Source organism: Biomphalaria glabrata, chromosome 1 (assembly GCF_947242115.1).
Source record: "Biomphalaria glabrata chromosome 1, xgBioGlab47.1, whole genome shotgun sequence".
Classification (NCBI taxonomy): domain Eukaryota; kingdom Metazoa; phylum Mollusca; class Gastropoda; family Planorbidae; genus Biomphalaria; species Biomphalaria glabrata.
The window spans coordinates 4,413,493-4,427,466 of record NC_074711.1 but is presented as its reverse complement, the minus strand read 5'-3'; the positions used below and the strand labels follow the sequence as shown (position 1 = coordinate 4,427,466).

Here is a 13,974-nt window from a genome sequence, read left to right as displayed (position 1 = left end):
ACATTTCTAGGAACCTCGTTAGAGCCGTTTTCGGGATCCTCCCATAAATTTCCAAGATGATGAGAGAAATTTAAATTTAAAACAAAAAAAACAACTTACTTTGACACCCATAGCTTGATGTGTAGTTGTAGAGGCAGGAACACTGACCACCTGGAGACAGAAACAAAGTGACCATTGGAGAAGATACTCAACAAGAACAAGGGGAAAACTTAGGTGTGTGGGTATATGTCTGGGTATGTGGGTATATGTCTGGGTGTGTGGGTATATGTCTGGGTGTGTGGGTATATGTCTGGATGTGTGGGTATATGTCTGGGTGTGTGGGTATATGTCTGGGTGTGTGGGTATATGTCTGGGTGAGTGGGTATATGTCTGGGTATATGTCTGGGTGTGTGGGTATATGTCTGGGTATATGTCTGAGTGTGTGTGATTCGGGATAGTTAAACTCAGAGTGAGTCAAGCCGAGACCAATCGTTATAGTACGCTTGATCACTAACCTGTGACGTCGCAACCTGTGGGTAGTATAGACCAATAGCTCAAAGCCACGTCACAGTTCTGACATTGAACTATTGGTGTAAACTGCCCATAGGTTGCGACATCACAGGTCAGGGTGGAATTATTTTTTTTCTCCCACTTCCTGTTCTTGAATCAATTTGAAATTTTGCACAATTATTCAATGTCAATAAAAACACAGGAATCAATCAAAAAAGTAAACCAATTAGTTAATCAGTCTGTCGTAACTAACTAATTTTGTTTTCTATAGAAAAGTACTAAGCTAAGGGGAGAAAGACCTTGCAATACTGAGAGATATGGCTGCGAGTGTATGGTGTTCTTCCTTCACTCAATATAGCCTTCGTTTATTTTAAATGAATTTTTTAAAAGTATTTCGCTTGTTTAACTTCGCAGGTGGCGAATAGTTTAAATGTTCCATTGACTTTATCTAATTAAGCAAACTCCTCTCTCCATCTCTCTCTCTCTCTCCCCATATCTTTCTCTCTCTCTCTCTCCATCTCTCTCTCTCTCTCCATCTCTCTCTCTCTCCATCTATCTCTCTCCATCTCTCTCTCTCCATCTCTCTCTCTGATTCACCTTCCCTGATGTCGGCAACTTCAGTCATAAAAATGGCGAAGATGCCCCTCCTTAAGGCATTCAGCACGGTATACATTGTAAGAGGGAATGCTGGGTACAATGCTGCCTGGACCGCTACCGCTCCAGAGATTAAGGTCATCATCCACATCTTTAACCACGTGATCAAGTCTCGTTTCATCTGTCAAACACATCGCACTTTTTTATAAGACAGTGAAGTGATCTTAGTTATTTAAAAAAACAACACTTCCATTTTATTTGTCCACAAACTGTGACAAACATTGACATAAACATTGACATAAACATTGACACAAACATTGACATAAACATTGACATAAACATTGACATAAACATTGACATAAACATTGATACAGACATTGACATAAACATAGATATAGACAAATGTAGGCTGTGTGGCTGAGGGGCTTGGCTACCTGGTACCTATCAAGTGGATACAAATTCGAAACCCGACCTGAGCAAAGCTGTGTCACGCCGTCTTTCTTTTCTAGACGTTTATAAAGGCCTTTCTCGAAATAACAACTCTTGACCTTTTCTTACCAGTCAATGTATCGGTCAACAGAACCACTGGTCAAAGACTCATCTGGATGCTCTTCTAGACATTAGAAGGCAATTAATTATTTCTTTTCTGACCTAATTAACCGGTTCACTGCTGGAAGGAATGGCAGCACACACAGAGAAAAAAACACTAAACACTTCTCAACTGCATATTGTATATGATAGAGCCTTTAATTATGACACTACATCGACATTAACGTGACATACATGAGAAATAGGGACTCATCGAGACACACTGTGACCTAAGAGTCATCCATCAAGACACACTGTGACCTAAGAGTCATCCATCAAGACACACTGTGACCTAAGAGTCATCCATCAAGACACACTGTGACCTAAGAGTCATCCATCAAGACACACTGTGACCTAAGAGTCATCCATCAAGACACATTGTGACCTAAGAGTCATCCATCAAGACACAATGTGACCTAAAAGATATCCAACAAGACACACTGTGACCTAACAGTCATCCACCAAGACACAATGTGACCTAAGAGTCATCCATCAAGACACACTGTGACCTAAGAGCCATCCATCAAGACACAATGTGACCTAAGAGTCATCCATCAAGACACACTGTGACATAAGAGTCATCCATCAAGACACACTGTGACCTAAGAGTCATCCATCAAGACATACTGTGACCTAAAAGATATCCATCAAGACACAATGTGACCTAAGAGTCATCCATCAAGACACGATGCGACCTAAGAGTCATCCATCAAGACACACTGTGACCTAAGAGTCATCCATCAAGACACACTGTGACCTAAGAGTCATCCATGAAGACACACTGTGACCTAAGAGTCATCCATCAAGATACAATGTGACCTAAGAGTCATCCATCAAGACACAATGTGACCTAAGAGTCATCCATCAAGACACACTGTGACCTAAGAGTCATCCATCAAGATACAATGTGACCTAAGAGTCACCCATCAAGACACAATGTGACCTAAGAGTCATCCATCAAGACACACTGTGACCTAAGAGATATCCATCAAGACAAACTGTGACCTAAGAGATATCCATCAAGACACACTGTGACCCAAGAGGCACCCATCAAGACACACTGTGACCTAAGAGGCACCCACTAAGACACACTGTGACTTAAGAGGCACGCACTAAGACACACTGTGACTTAAGAGGCATCGACCAAGACACACTTTAACCTAAACATAACCATACACATGTAACACAGAGGCACTCACCATGAGAACAGTATTGACCATCATTGGGCCATACACAGGTGAGACCGGAAATAGAAAGCCCATGGCCAGGTAACAGAAGTAAATCAAACTGAAACTTAAAAGTGTCTTGACTATTGTGAAGGATAAGTATCCAGGGTACGCCAACCTAAAGACAACAATGATGGTGAGTGTGTACGCGAACACAGCGATAGCTCTCATACTCTCGAAGATCGGCAACTCTGCACAGTACTGCGGACATGCAAAATAGGCACAATATTTATGTTTTGATAAAATCATAAGTCTCTAGTAATCGTCTAATTAACATGCAAGACTAGATAAGCAAGTGAATACGCTTAGAGCGGGATAGAAATTACCCAGAGGACATTGTGTTCAGACATCATAAGTGAAAAAAAAACAAAACTAAAAATACTTTTAGGCATTCGTACTGAAACAAAAAGATTACCATTGGTAAATTATTGACTGTGATGCTTTTGACTCGTACTACATCTTTCAGAAGGTCAACGTTGACATTGTGTAGACAATGCAATGACCGATATTTAATGTTTGCTATTAATGATGGGGCGTGGTGGGCAGGTGGGCTAAATGGTAAAGCGTTTGTTTTCCCAACCAAGATGTCTCGGGTTAGAATCTCGATGAAGACAGGGATTTTGAATTTTGTAATTTGCACGAAGTCCCTGACTGCACCCAACTCTAATGGGTACCTGACATTAGTTGGGGAAAGTAAAGGCGGTTGGTCGTTGTGCTGGCCACACGACACCCTCGTAAACCGTCGGCAATAGAAACAGATGACCTTTACATCATCTACCTTATAGCTCTCAATGTCTCAAAAGGGTACTTTACTTTTTTCCTTAGTGAACTTGATTTTTTAAATAATAGGGTGAGTACTGAGTACTGAGTACTATTGCATGGCCACAACGGATTAAGAACACAGCACACACACTTATTAATAGCAGTAATCAAAACTACTGCAAGTCAAATCATTTAATATTTACCAGTTTCCTGACCACGACTATGTACAGATAGTCACAAATGTAGGCCAAAAGCCAAACTGACACGTGCCAGTTTGTAAACTGTTTTCCGCAGAAAGGCTCAGCCATGGCAAACATAAAGTATACCAAAAACGCCATGAAGAAAATCTGGTCAATTAAAAATGAAATTTACACAATACATTTTAAGTATATTTGCGTTCATTAAGTACAATCACAAAGGAGATAATACAAGACACCGATAACAAAGACAGACACAAGAACTCTTATTTTGCTGGCAATCAAATCATAAAATAAATTTATCTAATATAAACATTTCACATGTAAATTTTGAGTGACTCTGATGTGAATGTATATTTTGGTTTTCTATAGTTAAAATGTTTTTTTGGTGTAATGCACACATTGCAAGACCAATTTCGTTATGGATGATAAAGATTATTATTATTATTATTATACGGCAGGGTAGAGGCGGCCTTTGAAATAAGAGAGGCCCTGGGAGAGAGTCATGATGCGGTGCCAAACTCTAACCCAAAATTTCATGTTAAAAGCGCGGGTTGGTTTGTTTCGGATTTTCGATTAGAATTGAAGATCTGTAGATCCTTTACTGAAATTCCCGGTGAACGTCGAGCGACGGTGGCAGGCAAAGTTCGAACCCGTGACCATCGAGACGACAGTCCAGAGCTACCAAAACGACCAGGCAACCACCAGGAAAGGCTTCAACAAGCCCCTTCAAGGCTTGGGCGTTTGCCTTAATATTCCAACCCACAGACCGCCTAACTGCGGCCTAAGGTATGGGTGGAAAAACAGGTGCAGAAAATACAAAAGACATAAACATTGGAAATTCTTCTCAACCAAAGTAAATACACAGTACGTTTGGGCCACGAGGCCTTCTTCAACAAACGAGAAAGACAAACAATACACACAAAATAAAATTATACATCGAATACATACGTTTTACTAAGAATAACAGCTTGATACCAACGTTTAAATATTTCTGCTATAAATTTCAAGAATTCTGCTAACCTGTGACAACCAAAATTTCACCAGAGGCGCCCTCCACAGGAAGTACAACTTATTGAAAAACGGCACCTTGCAAAGTAATTGAAGCTTACCTTGACTTATCTATGGGAGAAACAATGGTGTTAATTTAACGGCAATGGCTTAGTTATATGCATCTTGATGTTATAGCAGTCTTCAAGCTTTGTATGATAAGGAATTGTAATACATTAGATTGATAATCTTTCCCCTTAATACGGACAAAATGACAGAATATCTACTTTAAGAGCATCTTGTCTGGGCAAGAGTGAATATGTTACTTTGTTATTTTGGTATGATAGTTATATCCCTTTGTTTATGTTCTTCCAGGCCCAGGTTATGAATGTGAATAGTCTCGCACGTGTTATGAGCTAAATGGTTTAGTCTTCATTGAATGTGGGAGAGAGTATTTTAGTTAGTGAGGCCTTGTTCCCGGTCCAGGAAGGTTGGACGGTTGCTTCCTGGACTGGTGTTTGTCAATTAGTATTTATTAAGAGTTGATATCATTATTCGTGCTCTATCGCATATTAAAGTATTATTTGTATTCCCATGGATATCTGGAGTTGAAGTTGAATTTAATCTAATATTACTTTAATGTTATTTAGTAACCCCTAACGAGCCAAGCAACAAAAGGAACCCGACACATCTTTTCTTATAAATTGCAAAAATGCTTGCAAAAAAAAGAAGGGTAATTACGTACTGTTGATGGGGGTGAGTTGGGATGGGAATGAATCAAAGTGTTTTTTCAAACTTTTACAAGTGGCGTCCCCTCACACTGTGGTTCGGAAGGATTTTAAGAATGTCATTGAAAATAAAATTAAAGACACATATTCATAGCACGACTTACCAGTTTTCTAAGGATATATATTTCCATTAAAGCCAGTCAGTTATGCAGTTTCCACTCTTATGAAATTATACTTCATAGATAATTTTTATGTGTTTTATATATTAAAACTTTTTTATTATGATAGATACCATCCAGCTAGCAAATGGTCTGGGACAGAATACGCAAATTACTATTAGGAACATTCCAGGTAAATTTACGAAGCCTAAGCAGCTAGGTTGACAGGGAAAAGGAAACATTTCCTCTAGTGGAGTCTCACAACACTATTTAGCAAAAAAACAACAACACATTTTTAAAAATGTTTTTCTTGTTTCAGCTAAGGTTAAAATTTCTTTTACCTTTTCTGCCAAAGAAGGCTTTTTCCATATTGTTTTTGATTTAGAACCTATACCAAAAAAAAAAAGATTAATATTTCTGTAAGAACTAGAGGCATTTACTAACACAACAATGGCGTCTGTAACATATATGCCAACAAAAAGTTATATAAAATGGTGCCTAGCTATAAACAAAATGAAAATACATTTGTTTAACATCAAACTTTAGTTGCTAGGCAACGTCCAATGGCAGGAGAGCTCGACTTACCAGAAGGTTTCTTGGACTCACTGACAGTCTCAATCCAAAAGTAAGTTGGCAATACCAAAAGTAGACACAGGACTATCTGAAGACACAGGAAGATCATGTCATTAATACGTGACAGATCTGAAGACACAGGAAGATCAAGTCATTAATACATGACAGATCTGAAGACACAGAAAGATCAAGTCATTAATACGTGACAGATCTGACGACACAGAAAGATCAAGTCATTAATACGTGACAGATCTGAAGACACAGAAAGATCAAGTCATTAATACGTGACAGATCTGAAGACACAGAAAGATCAAGTCATTAATACTTGACAGATCTGAAGACACAGAAAGATCAAGTCATTAATACATGACAGATCTGAAGAAACAGAAAGATCAAGTCATTAATACATGACAGATCTGAAGACACAGAAAGATCAAGTCATTAATACATGACAGATCTGAAGACACAGAAAGATCAAGTCATTAGTACGTGACAGATCTGAAGATACAGAAAGATCAAGTCATTAATACGTGACAGATCTGAAGACACAGAAAGATCAAGTCATTAGTACGTGACAGATCTGAAGACACAGAAAGATCAAGTCATTAGTACGTGACAGATCTGAAGACACAGAAAGATCAAGTCATAATACATGACAGCTCTGAAGACACAGAAAGATCAAGTCATTAATACATGACAGATTTACAGTAAATTCAAATATCAAGTTAGGTGCTTAAGTAATGACTGGTGAATACATATATAATGACATATATAATAACTAGTTTCAATATTTTATAACCAAGACACAAACCACGGACCCTCCCACTCAATATTTCTGTCTAGCAGCAAAATCCGGACGAGGTAAACAGATGGCACAACATCACTTGCAAAACTCAAAATGATCTGGACCCACCAGACATAGGCTTCGACACTAAAATCGCACTGATGCGCTCCCTGGTCACGGCCACTTGCTTATATGTATGAGAAACTTGGACACTGACTGAAGATCTCGAGAAGAAGATCGTAGCAATAAAACTAGGATGCTACAGAAAGATCTTATGTGACAATTACATAGACCGCAGAACGAATAAAGAGATAAGAAACAGAATTAATGCAATCATTGGACCACACGATGACCTTCTAACCACTGTACAAAAACAACAACAACGTAAACTCAAGTTCTATGCACACATCACAAGGTCCACAGTGCTCGCAAAGACCTTCCTTCAGGGAACAGTACCAGGAAGAAGAAGAAGAAGAGGAAGACAGAGAAAGCGATGGGAAGACAGCACCAAAGAATGGAGAGGGCTGTCAGTGAATGAAATTCTACCCATGATAAAGAACAGAGAGGAATGGAGAAAAACGGTTGACACTTCTTGTGTGGTGCCCCCAAAAGACTAAGGGTTAGGTGAAGGGGAAGGTGATTCTACAAGACCTCTTAGAGCACGTAAAGATTTGTTCACGGAGATTTCTTAGGAGAAATTGTACAGCTCTGGTGTAAGAAAGGTGGATAGACTCTAGAATTGCATTGGCGTAGGCGTATTGAAGCGTCTTCTTCGCGGACACTGTACGAAAGGAATATTTTGAAGAGAATTAAATCCTAGCCTAAACATCCTGCAGCACGGCAGGGGATCACTGAGGGTCGAACCCGGACCATCCACAGCATGTATCACACGACCAGACATGAAACACCACCACCTAAATAAATATTTTTAAACATTGACTCAGCTTTACTCAAATATGGATTACAAAGCAAATGCAAAAGATGTTTTGCAACTCAAAAAACAAAACCTCCTGTGACCCCTCTCCACCTTTTTTTTTTATTAAACACGCCTCTTCCCCCTAGAGGATCGCACCGCAGTTTGAGAAACTCGGATTTAGCGACACACAAATCTTCATGTTTTATCAATAACAGAATATATTTGAATTGAGACACAGACAGACAAACGGACAGATTGAGTTATAACCTTGACATTGTCAGACAGGAAACCGTGACGCTGGTTGATTCTAATATGGCCGTGCCACATGTTAAAGATACGCTTCTGACAGCATGGGTGGGCTATGAAGTATTTGTTCTTTCCAATCATGGCAAGGTCCATCACGGTATAGTTGTTAAAGGGGAGTAGCTTAGTGGTCAGGGAACTCAGGGCCTGGCTTTCAGACTCGTTGAAGCAGAGGTCCAGCAGCTGAATAGCCAGGCGCCCGTACATTCTGTCAAAATAATAACCTTTTTTTGTTATTTGAAGGAACTTATCTTATCTTCTTATCTTATATAATACAGACGTTACTTCAAAAAAGAAGATGATTACGCCCTACCCGTCATGCATCTATTCATGCATATTAACCAATGACTTTAATTCTGCTAAGTCACTGGTTTTCCTGGCTAGCTCAGGCAACCCATTCCATGCTCTAATAGCACTAGGGAAGAAGGAGCACTTCTACAAATTTGTCCTAGAATATGGGACGAGGAATGTGCCTTTATCTTTGTGACTTTAAGAATATTTTATTAAATTTTGTTTTTGTATTTGAAGATTATGGTTCAGTGTTTTATGTATAATTGCTAGACTAGATTAGAATCTAGTCCTATCTTATAGATTACAGACGTTACTTTAAAAAAAAGAAGATAATTACGTCCTACGAATATCATGTGTCAATCTGGTCTTATCTTCTAGAATATAAGATCAGAAGCATATTTGATAGACAGGAAATTCTCATAATTAATTTTCAGAGGCTATTAGTGAAAATTATAGTAAAAATGTCTTTATATAGCCAGGGCCGACATTTTTCTGGGTGGAAAAACATGCTCATATCCAATTTAATTTCACATTTCTGTAATTCATCTAATTCTCTTTGTAAAATTTCAGTTTCTTGTGATGTTTTTATTGTTCTATGTATTATGCAATCGTCTGCGAATAATCTGACTTTTGTTCCTGAAGTAATGCAATTTGGTAAATCATTTATGTAAATTAAAAATAGTAGTGGACCCAAGACTGTTCCTTGAGGTACACCCGTGTTTACTGTTATTGGTTTTGATTTAGCGCCTTTTATTATTACATTTTGTTCTCTCACTATCAGAAAATCTTTAATCAACTGATACACTGGACCATCGGTGCCAAAATATTTTAATTTTTTTAAGCAAACTATGGTGGTGAACTTTGTCAAAAGCCTTGGAAGAATCTAGTAAGATAGCATCTATTTGCTCACTATTATCTAAACATTTTCAAAAAATCATCAATTAGTCCTATTAGTTGTGTTTCACATGATCTATATTTTTAAAGCCGTGGAGTAAGGACATTATGTTTGTCTAAGTGGTTAATCTGTCGAAGCCAGACAGCCATCATATAACTACAAGACAAAAGCCTTTTACAGAGGCCAGCTCCTGACTCACATGCCTGTGGACTTCATTTTCTCTTTGAGGTCGTGGTTTGAAATCCAGTGTTGTGACAGCCTTTTGTAGATATTGGACAACACCAAAGCCATTGCCACGGGCTCGTTGGTTCGACTCCAGAAAATACGGACCAGTTTCTGATTGTTGGTCAGCACTGCCCAGTAAATTAATGCATGAAGAGCCTGGGGAAGACAATGAAACAAATAAAAAGCTGGTTAAATTGTACTCCCCATGTCTAATTATAAATCTGTGACAAAAAAAAATCTTTCATTTTCATAATCATAATGTCTTTATTTTCGTCAAAGGCCTAAATAGTTTATTGTTAGGCGCCTCCACGCAGTTTTATGCAGCTAAGTCTCGCAGTCTTATGCAGCTAAGTCTCGCAGTCTTATGCAGCTAAGTCTCGCAGTCTTATGCAACTACGTCTCGCAGTCTTATGCAGCCAAGTCTCGCAGTCTTATGCAGCCAAGTCTCGCAGTCTTATGCAGCCAAGTCTCGCAGTCTTATGCAGCCAAGTCTAGCAGTCTTATGCAGCCGAGTCTCGCAGTCTTATGCAGCCAAGTCTCGCAGTCTTATGCAGCCAAGTCTCGCAGTCTTATGCAGCTGAGTCTCGCAGTCTTATGCAGCCAAGTCTCGCAGTCTTATGCAGCCAAGTCTCGCAGTCTTATGCAGCCAAGTCTCGCAGTCTTATGCAGCCAAGTCTCGCAGTCTTATGCAGCCAAGTCTCGCAGTCTTATGCAGCCAAGTCTCGCAGTCTTATGCAGCCAAGTCTCGCAGTCTTATGCAGCTGAGTCTCGCAGTCTTATGCAGCCAAGTCTCGCAGTCTTATGCAGCCAAGTCTCGCAGTCTTATGCAGCCAAGTCTCGCAGTCTTATGCAGCCAAGTCTCGCAGTCTTATGCAGCCAAGTCTCGCAGTCTTATGCAGCCAAGTCTCGCAGTCTTATGCAGCCGAGTCTCGCAGTCTTATGCAGCCAAGTCTCGCAGTCTTATGCAGCTGAGTAGAACGGAAGTAACACTCAAATTACGAAATCCAAAAAACACAGGCAAAGGCCAACAGTAGAAGTCAGTCGACGCTGATAGTGAATGTCGAACAAGACGTTTAATAATAACGAGGGGTACCGTGGAATGTCGTCAAGCTAAACCTCTACGTCCATAAAGAGCTCTCTCTAAAGAAGTCAAGAGAAGTTTTTACACCGGTTTCTATTTCGCTTTTCTTTCTCAAAACATAGTCTAGTTTTTAATAGTTGCAAGTCAAAAACTTTCCCAATTTAGGAAACAAATAACTAGTTCCCAATCGAGCCATAACAGATTTAATCATCAACTCATTCATTTCTGATATTCCAATTAAATTATGAAAAATATATTCTATCTGCTTGGAATAAGTAATCACTTTCCACGTTCATTTCAGACCATTGCAGAGAATTTTTCAAAATCATTAAAAAAAAAAATGTTTCGTTAGTTTTTTTAAGTCCGTATACACGTGTTCAGATTCCAACATTTATATGTATTTTTAGTTTTTCTGTTTAAATGTATGCAATGCAAAACAACTAAATGTGTCATACAGATAAAGTAAGACAATTTTCTTATTCCGTATGAGAGGACGAATTGTTAGCAGAGTTTGTCTTGAAATAAGATGTACGAGTAGGTGTGGACATGAGTTTGTCTTGAAATAAGATGTACAAGTAGGTGTGGACATGAGTTTGTCTTGAAATAAGATGTACAAGTAGGTGTGGACATGAGTTTGTCTTGAAATAAGATGTACGAGTAGGTAGGGACATGAGTTTGTCTTGAAATAAGATGTACGAGTAGGTGTGGACATGAGTTTGTCTTGAAATAAGATGTACAAGTAGGTAGGGACATGAGTTTGTCTTGAAATAAGATGTACAAGTAGGTAGGGACATGAGTTTGTCTTGAAATAAGATGTACAAGTAGGTAGGGACATGAGTTTGTCTTGAAATAAGATGTACGAGTAGGTAGGGACATGAGTTTGTCTTGAAATAAGATGTACGAGTAGGTGTGGACACGCATTGAACGTCATTTTATTGTTCAGGAACGTCTGTTATTTATAAGTTAAGATAAAAGTGTGAGTAAGAGAATGAGAGAGACTGAAAAGGGGGGGGGAGAAACAGAGAGAGAGAGAGGGAGAAAGAGAGAAACATAGATAGAGGGAGAAAGAGAAACAGAGAGGGAGAAAGAGAGAAACAGAGAGGGAGAAAGAGAGAAACAGAGAGAGAGGGAGAAAGAGAGAGAAACAGAGAGAGAGGGAGAAAGAGATAGAGAGAGAGAGTGAGAAAGAGGGAGAGAGAGAAAGAGAATGGAGTAGAGCCAGACATTTTTGTACTAACCCTGTGTTCAGCCGTGACCACATCCTCTGTCCTATAGGCACTAGTGTTGAGAGACAGCTCAAGTGGGTCAATCAAGTGTTGAAGTCCAGTTAAGATGACCAAAATGTGGTTCAAGTGACTGTCCTTACCACTCACAAAGTCCTCAGGGATAGGTCTTTCTTCTGTCTGACCACAACAACATCATCAGTGCTTATTAATTACTCCGAATCAGAAATATCGGATCTAGTCGAATATCTAGTCAAATATTCAAGGCAACGCTTCTCGGACTAAAAATGGCGCACGGGAGAAACGGGTGACGATTAGGGAAGAAGAAAGGACCCGTTAGGGTGCTTAGAACCGAGTCCATTGCATTGACGTGAATGGAAGAAACAACCTCCAATCCACATCGGCAATAGGCATGGAACAAATTTGCAGCTGCTTTGAGCTCTCCAAGACTGAAGAACTTAGAGGGAAACAGCCATGGACCCAGAGTTCAAAGTTCAAAGCGTCTTCGACCCAACTCCCAGGACAATCAAAAAGTAAAAAGCTGAGTATTCTTTCGCCACCTCTCTCTCTCTCTCTCTCTCTCTCTCTCTCTCTCTCTTGGACATCTGGACATTATAAATCTCATTTATTGTATATCCCTCAAAATACACACACACACACATACTTTCACACATACACAGACATTAACACACACGCGCACACACACACACACAACTGTAGTAGAAAGAAGGGTTAAAGTGCAATGGCGCCTGGTAATCACAGATGTCCAACCTATGACCTAATCTGTGTATCAAGGATTGACCTCTTTAGTCACACAAGGAGCTTATCTTATCTTATCGTATATAATACAGACGTTACTTCAAAAAAGAAGATGATTACGTCCTACGTGTCATGCATTTAGTCATGCATGTTAACCAATGACTTAAATTCTGCCAAGTCACTGGTTTTCTTGGCTAGCTCAGGCAACCCATTCCATGCTCTAATAGCACTAGGGAAGAAGGAGCGTTTGTACAAATTTGTCCTAGCATATGGGATGAGGAATGTGCCTGCAAAGGGAAAAGATGTGTGTGTGTGTGTGCGTGTGTGCGCGTGTGTGTGTGTGTGTCACAACATACCATTTTCTCCCCCAAAACAGTCTCCAAACATGTGGTCACGAAAAAATCTTTATCGCTGCATCGCTCAAACAGCTGTTCCAAACGGCGTGGATTCAAATACTTGTACATAGAGAATCCTCTGTCCAGAAACAGTTCCACGAACTCCTGTCTGCCAGGTCTCACCAGAACCTGCTCAAACTGGTCATCATCTATCTGACCAACCAAAGAAAAAAAAAATCTGATAAACATTTTGCACAAGCAAAGAATTTTTTTTTCCTTGTGTTAACTGAAAGACCACAGTTCAAATCCAGGCTGGTTCAATAATCCTATTTGCCTTAACACTTACAAAGATAGGATCTAAGCTCGAGACCACCGGTTGTGAGGCTGAACCGCTCACCAATAGACCACAGTTTTACTATCACGTACCTAACATTACAAATGCTAGACCGTTGAACTGGTCACATGACACCCTTATTAGCTTTAGAGACTGGTGAATTTTAACTCTATAGTGATGATTTAGTATATTTCTTATTTTGAGCATCATTAATGTGAACACTTGCGCCAACCTCTTTTACTTTCTCCCTACAAAATAACAAAACAATCTTGACCCTATTCCCATCAAATAGCTTGTTAGATGTGCCTAACCCTTCATACAGGAATAACCTTTCAATATGTACTGGCCATAAAGTAAGCTATAGCCTAATGTTGGAGTTTGATGTCCACAATGTATAAGACAGTAAGATCTTCAAAATTGGTATCATTAAATCTTATTGATTTTTTTAGAGTGGCGCTAATGGGCTGCGAGCTGTCTCCACAAAGATCTGTCACTGGCAATGTCTGAAGCCTCTTCCCACCTG

General features: G+C 39.5%; 1 protein-coding gene across 2 annotated transcripts in view; it reads right to left on the bottom strand.

Moving 5' to 3' along the window:
• Positions 1-13,974, bottom strand: part of LOC106074598 (transient receptor potential cation channel subfamily M member-like 2) — a 47,710-nt gene that overhangs the window by 20,759 nt on the left and 12,977 nt on the right. For both annotated transcript variants that reach the window (XM_056015580.1, XM_056015520.1), the window contains exons 10-20: positions 13,139-13,330; positions 12,039-12,203; positions 9,694-9,875; positions 8,273-8,516; positions 6,318-6,393; positions 6,074-6,120; positions 4,880-4,978; positions 3,863-4,006; positions 2,871-3,098; positions 1,087-1,264; positions 100-150 (exon numbers count right to left, since the gene is read on the bottom strand). In XM_056015580.1, coding sequence (XP_055871555.1) covers positions 100-150; positions 1,087-1,264; positions 2,871-3,098; positions 3,863-4,006; positions 4,880-4,978; positions 6,074-6,120; positions 6,318-6,393; positions 8,273-8,516; positions 9,694-9,875; positions 12,039-12,203; positions 13,139-13,330 — 1,606 coding nt within the window. The remainder of the gene's footprint in view (positions 1-99; positions 151-1,086; positions 1,265-2,870; positions 3,099-3,862; positions 4,007-4,879; positions 4,979-6,073; positions 6,121-6,317; positions 6,394-8,272; positions 8,517-9,693; positions 9,876-12,038; positions 12,204-13,138; positions 13,331-13,974) is intronic.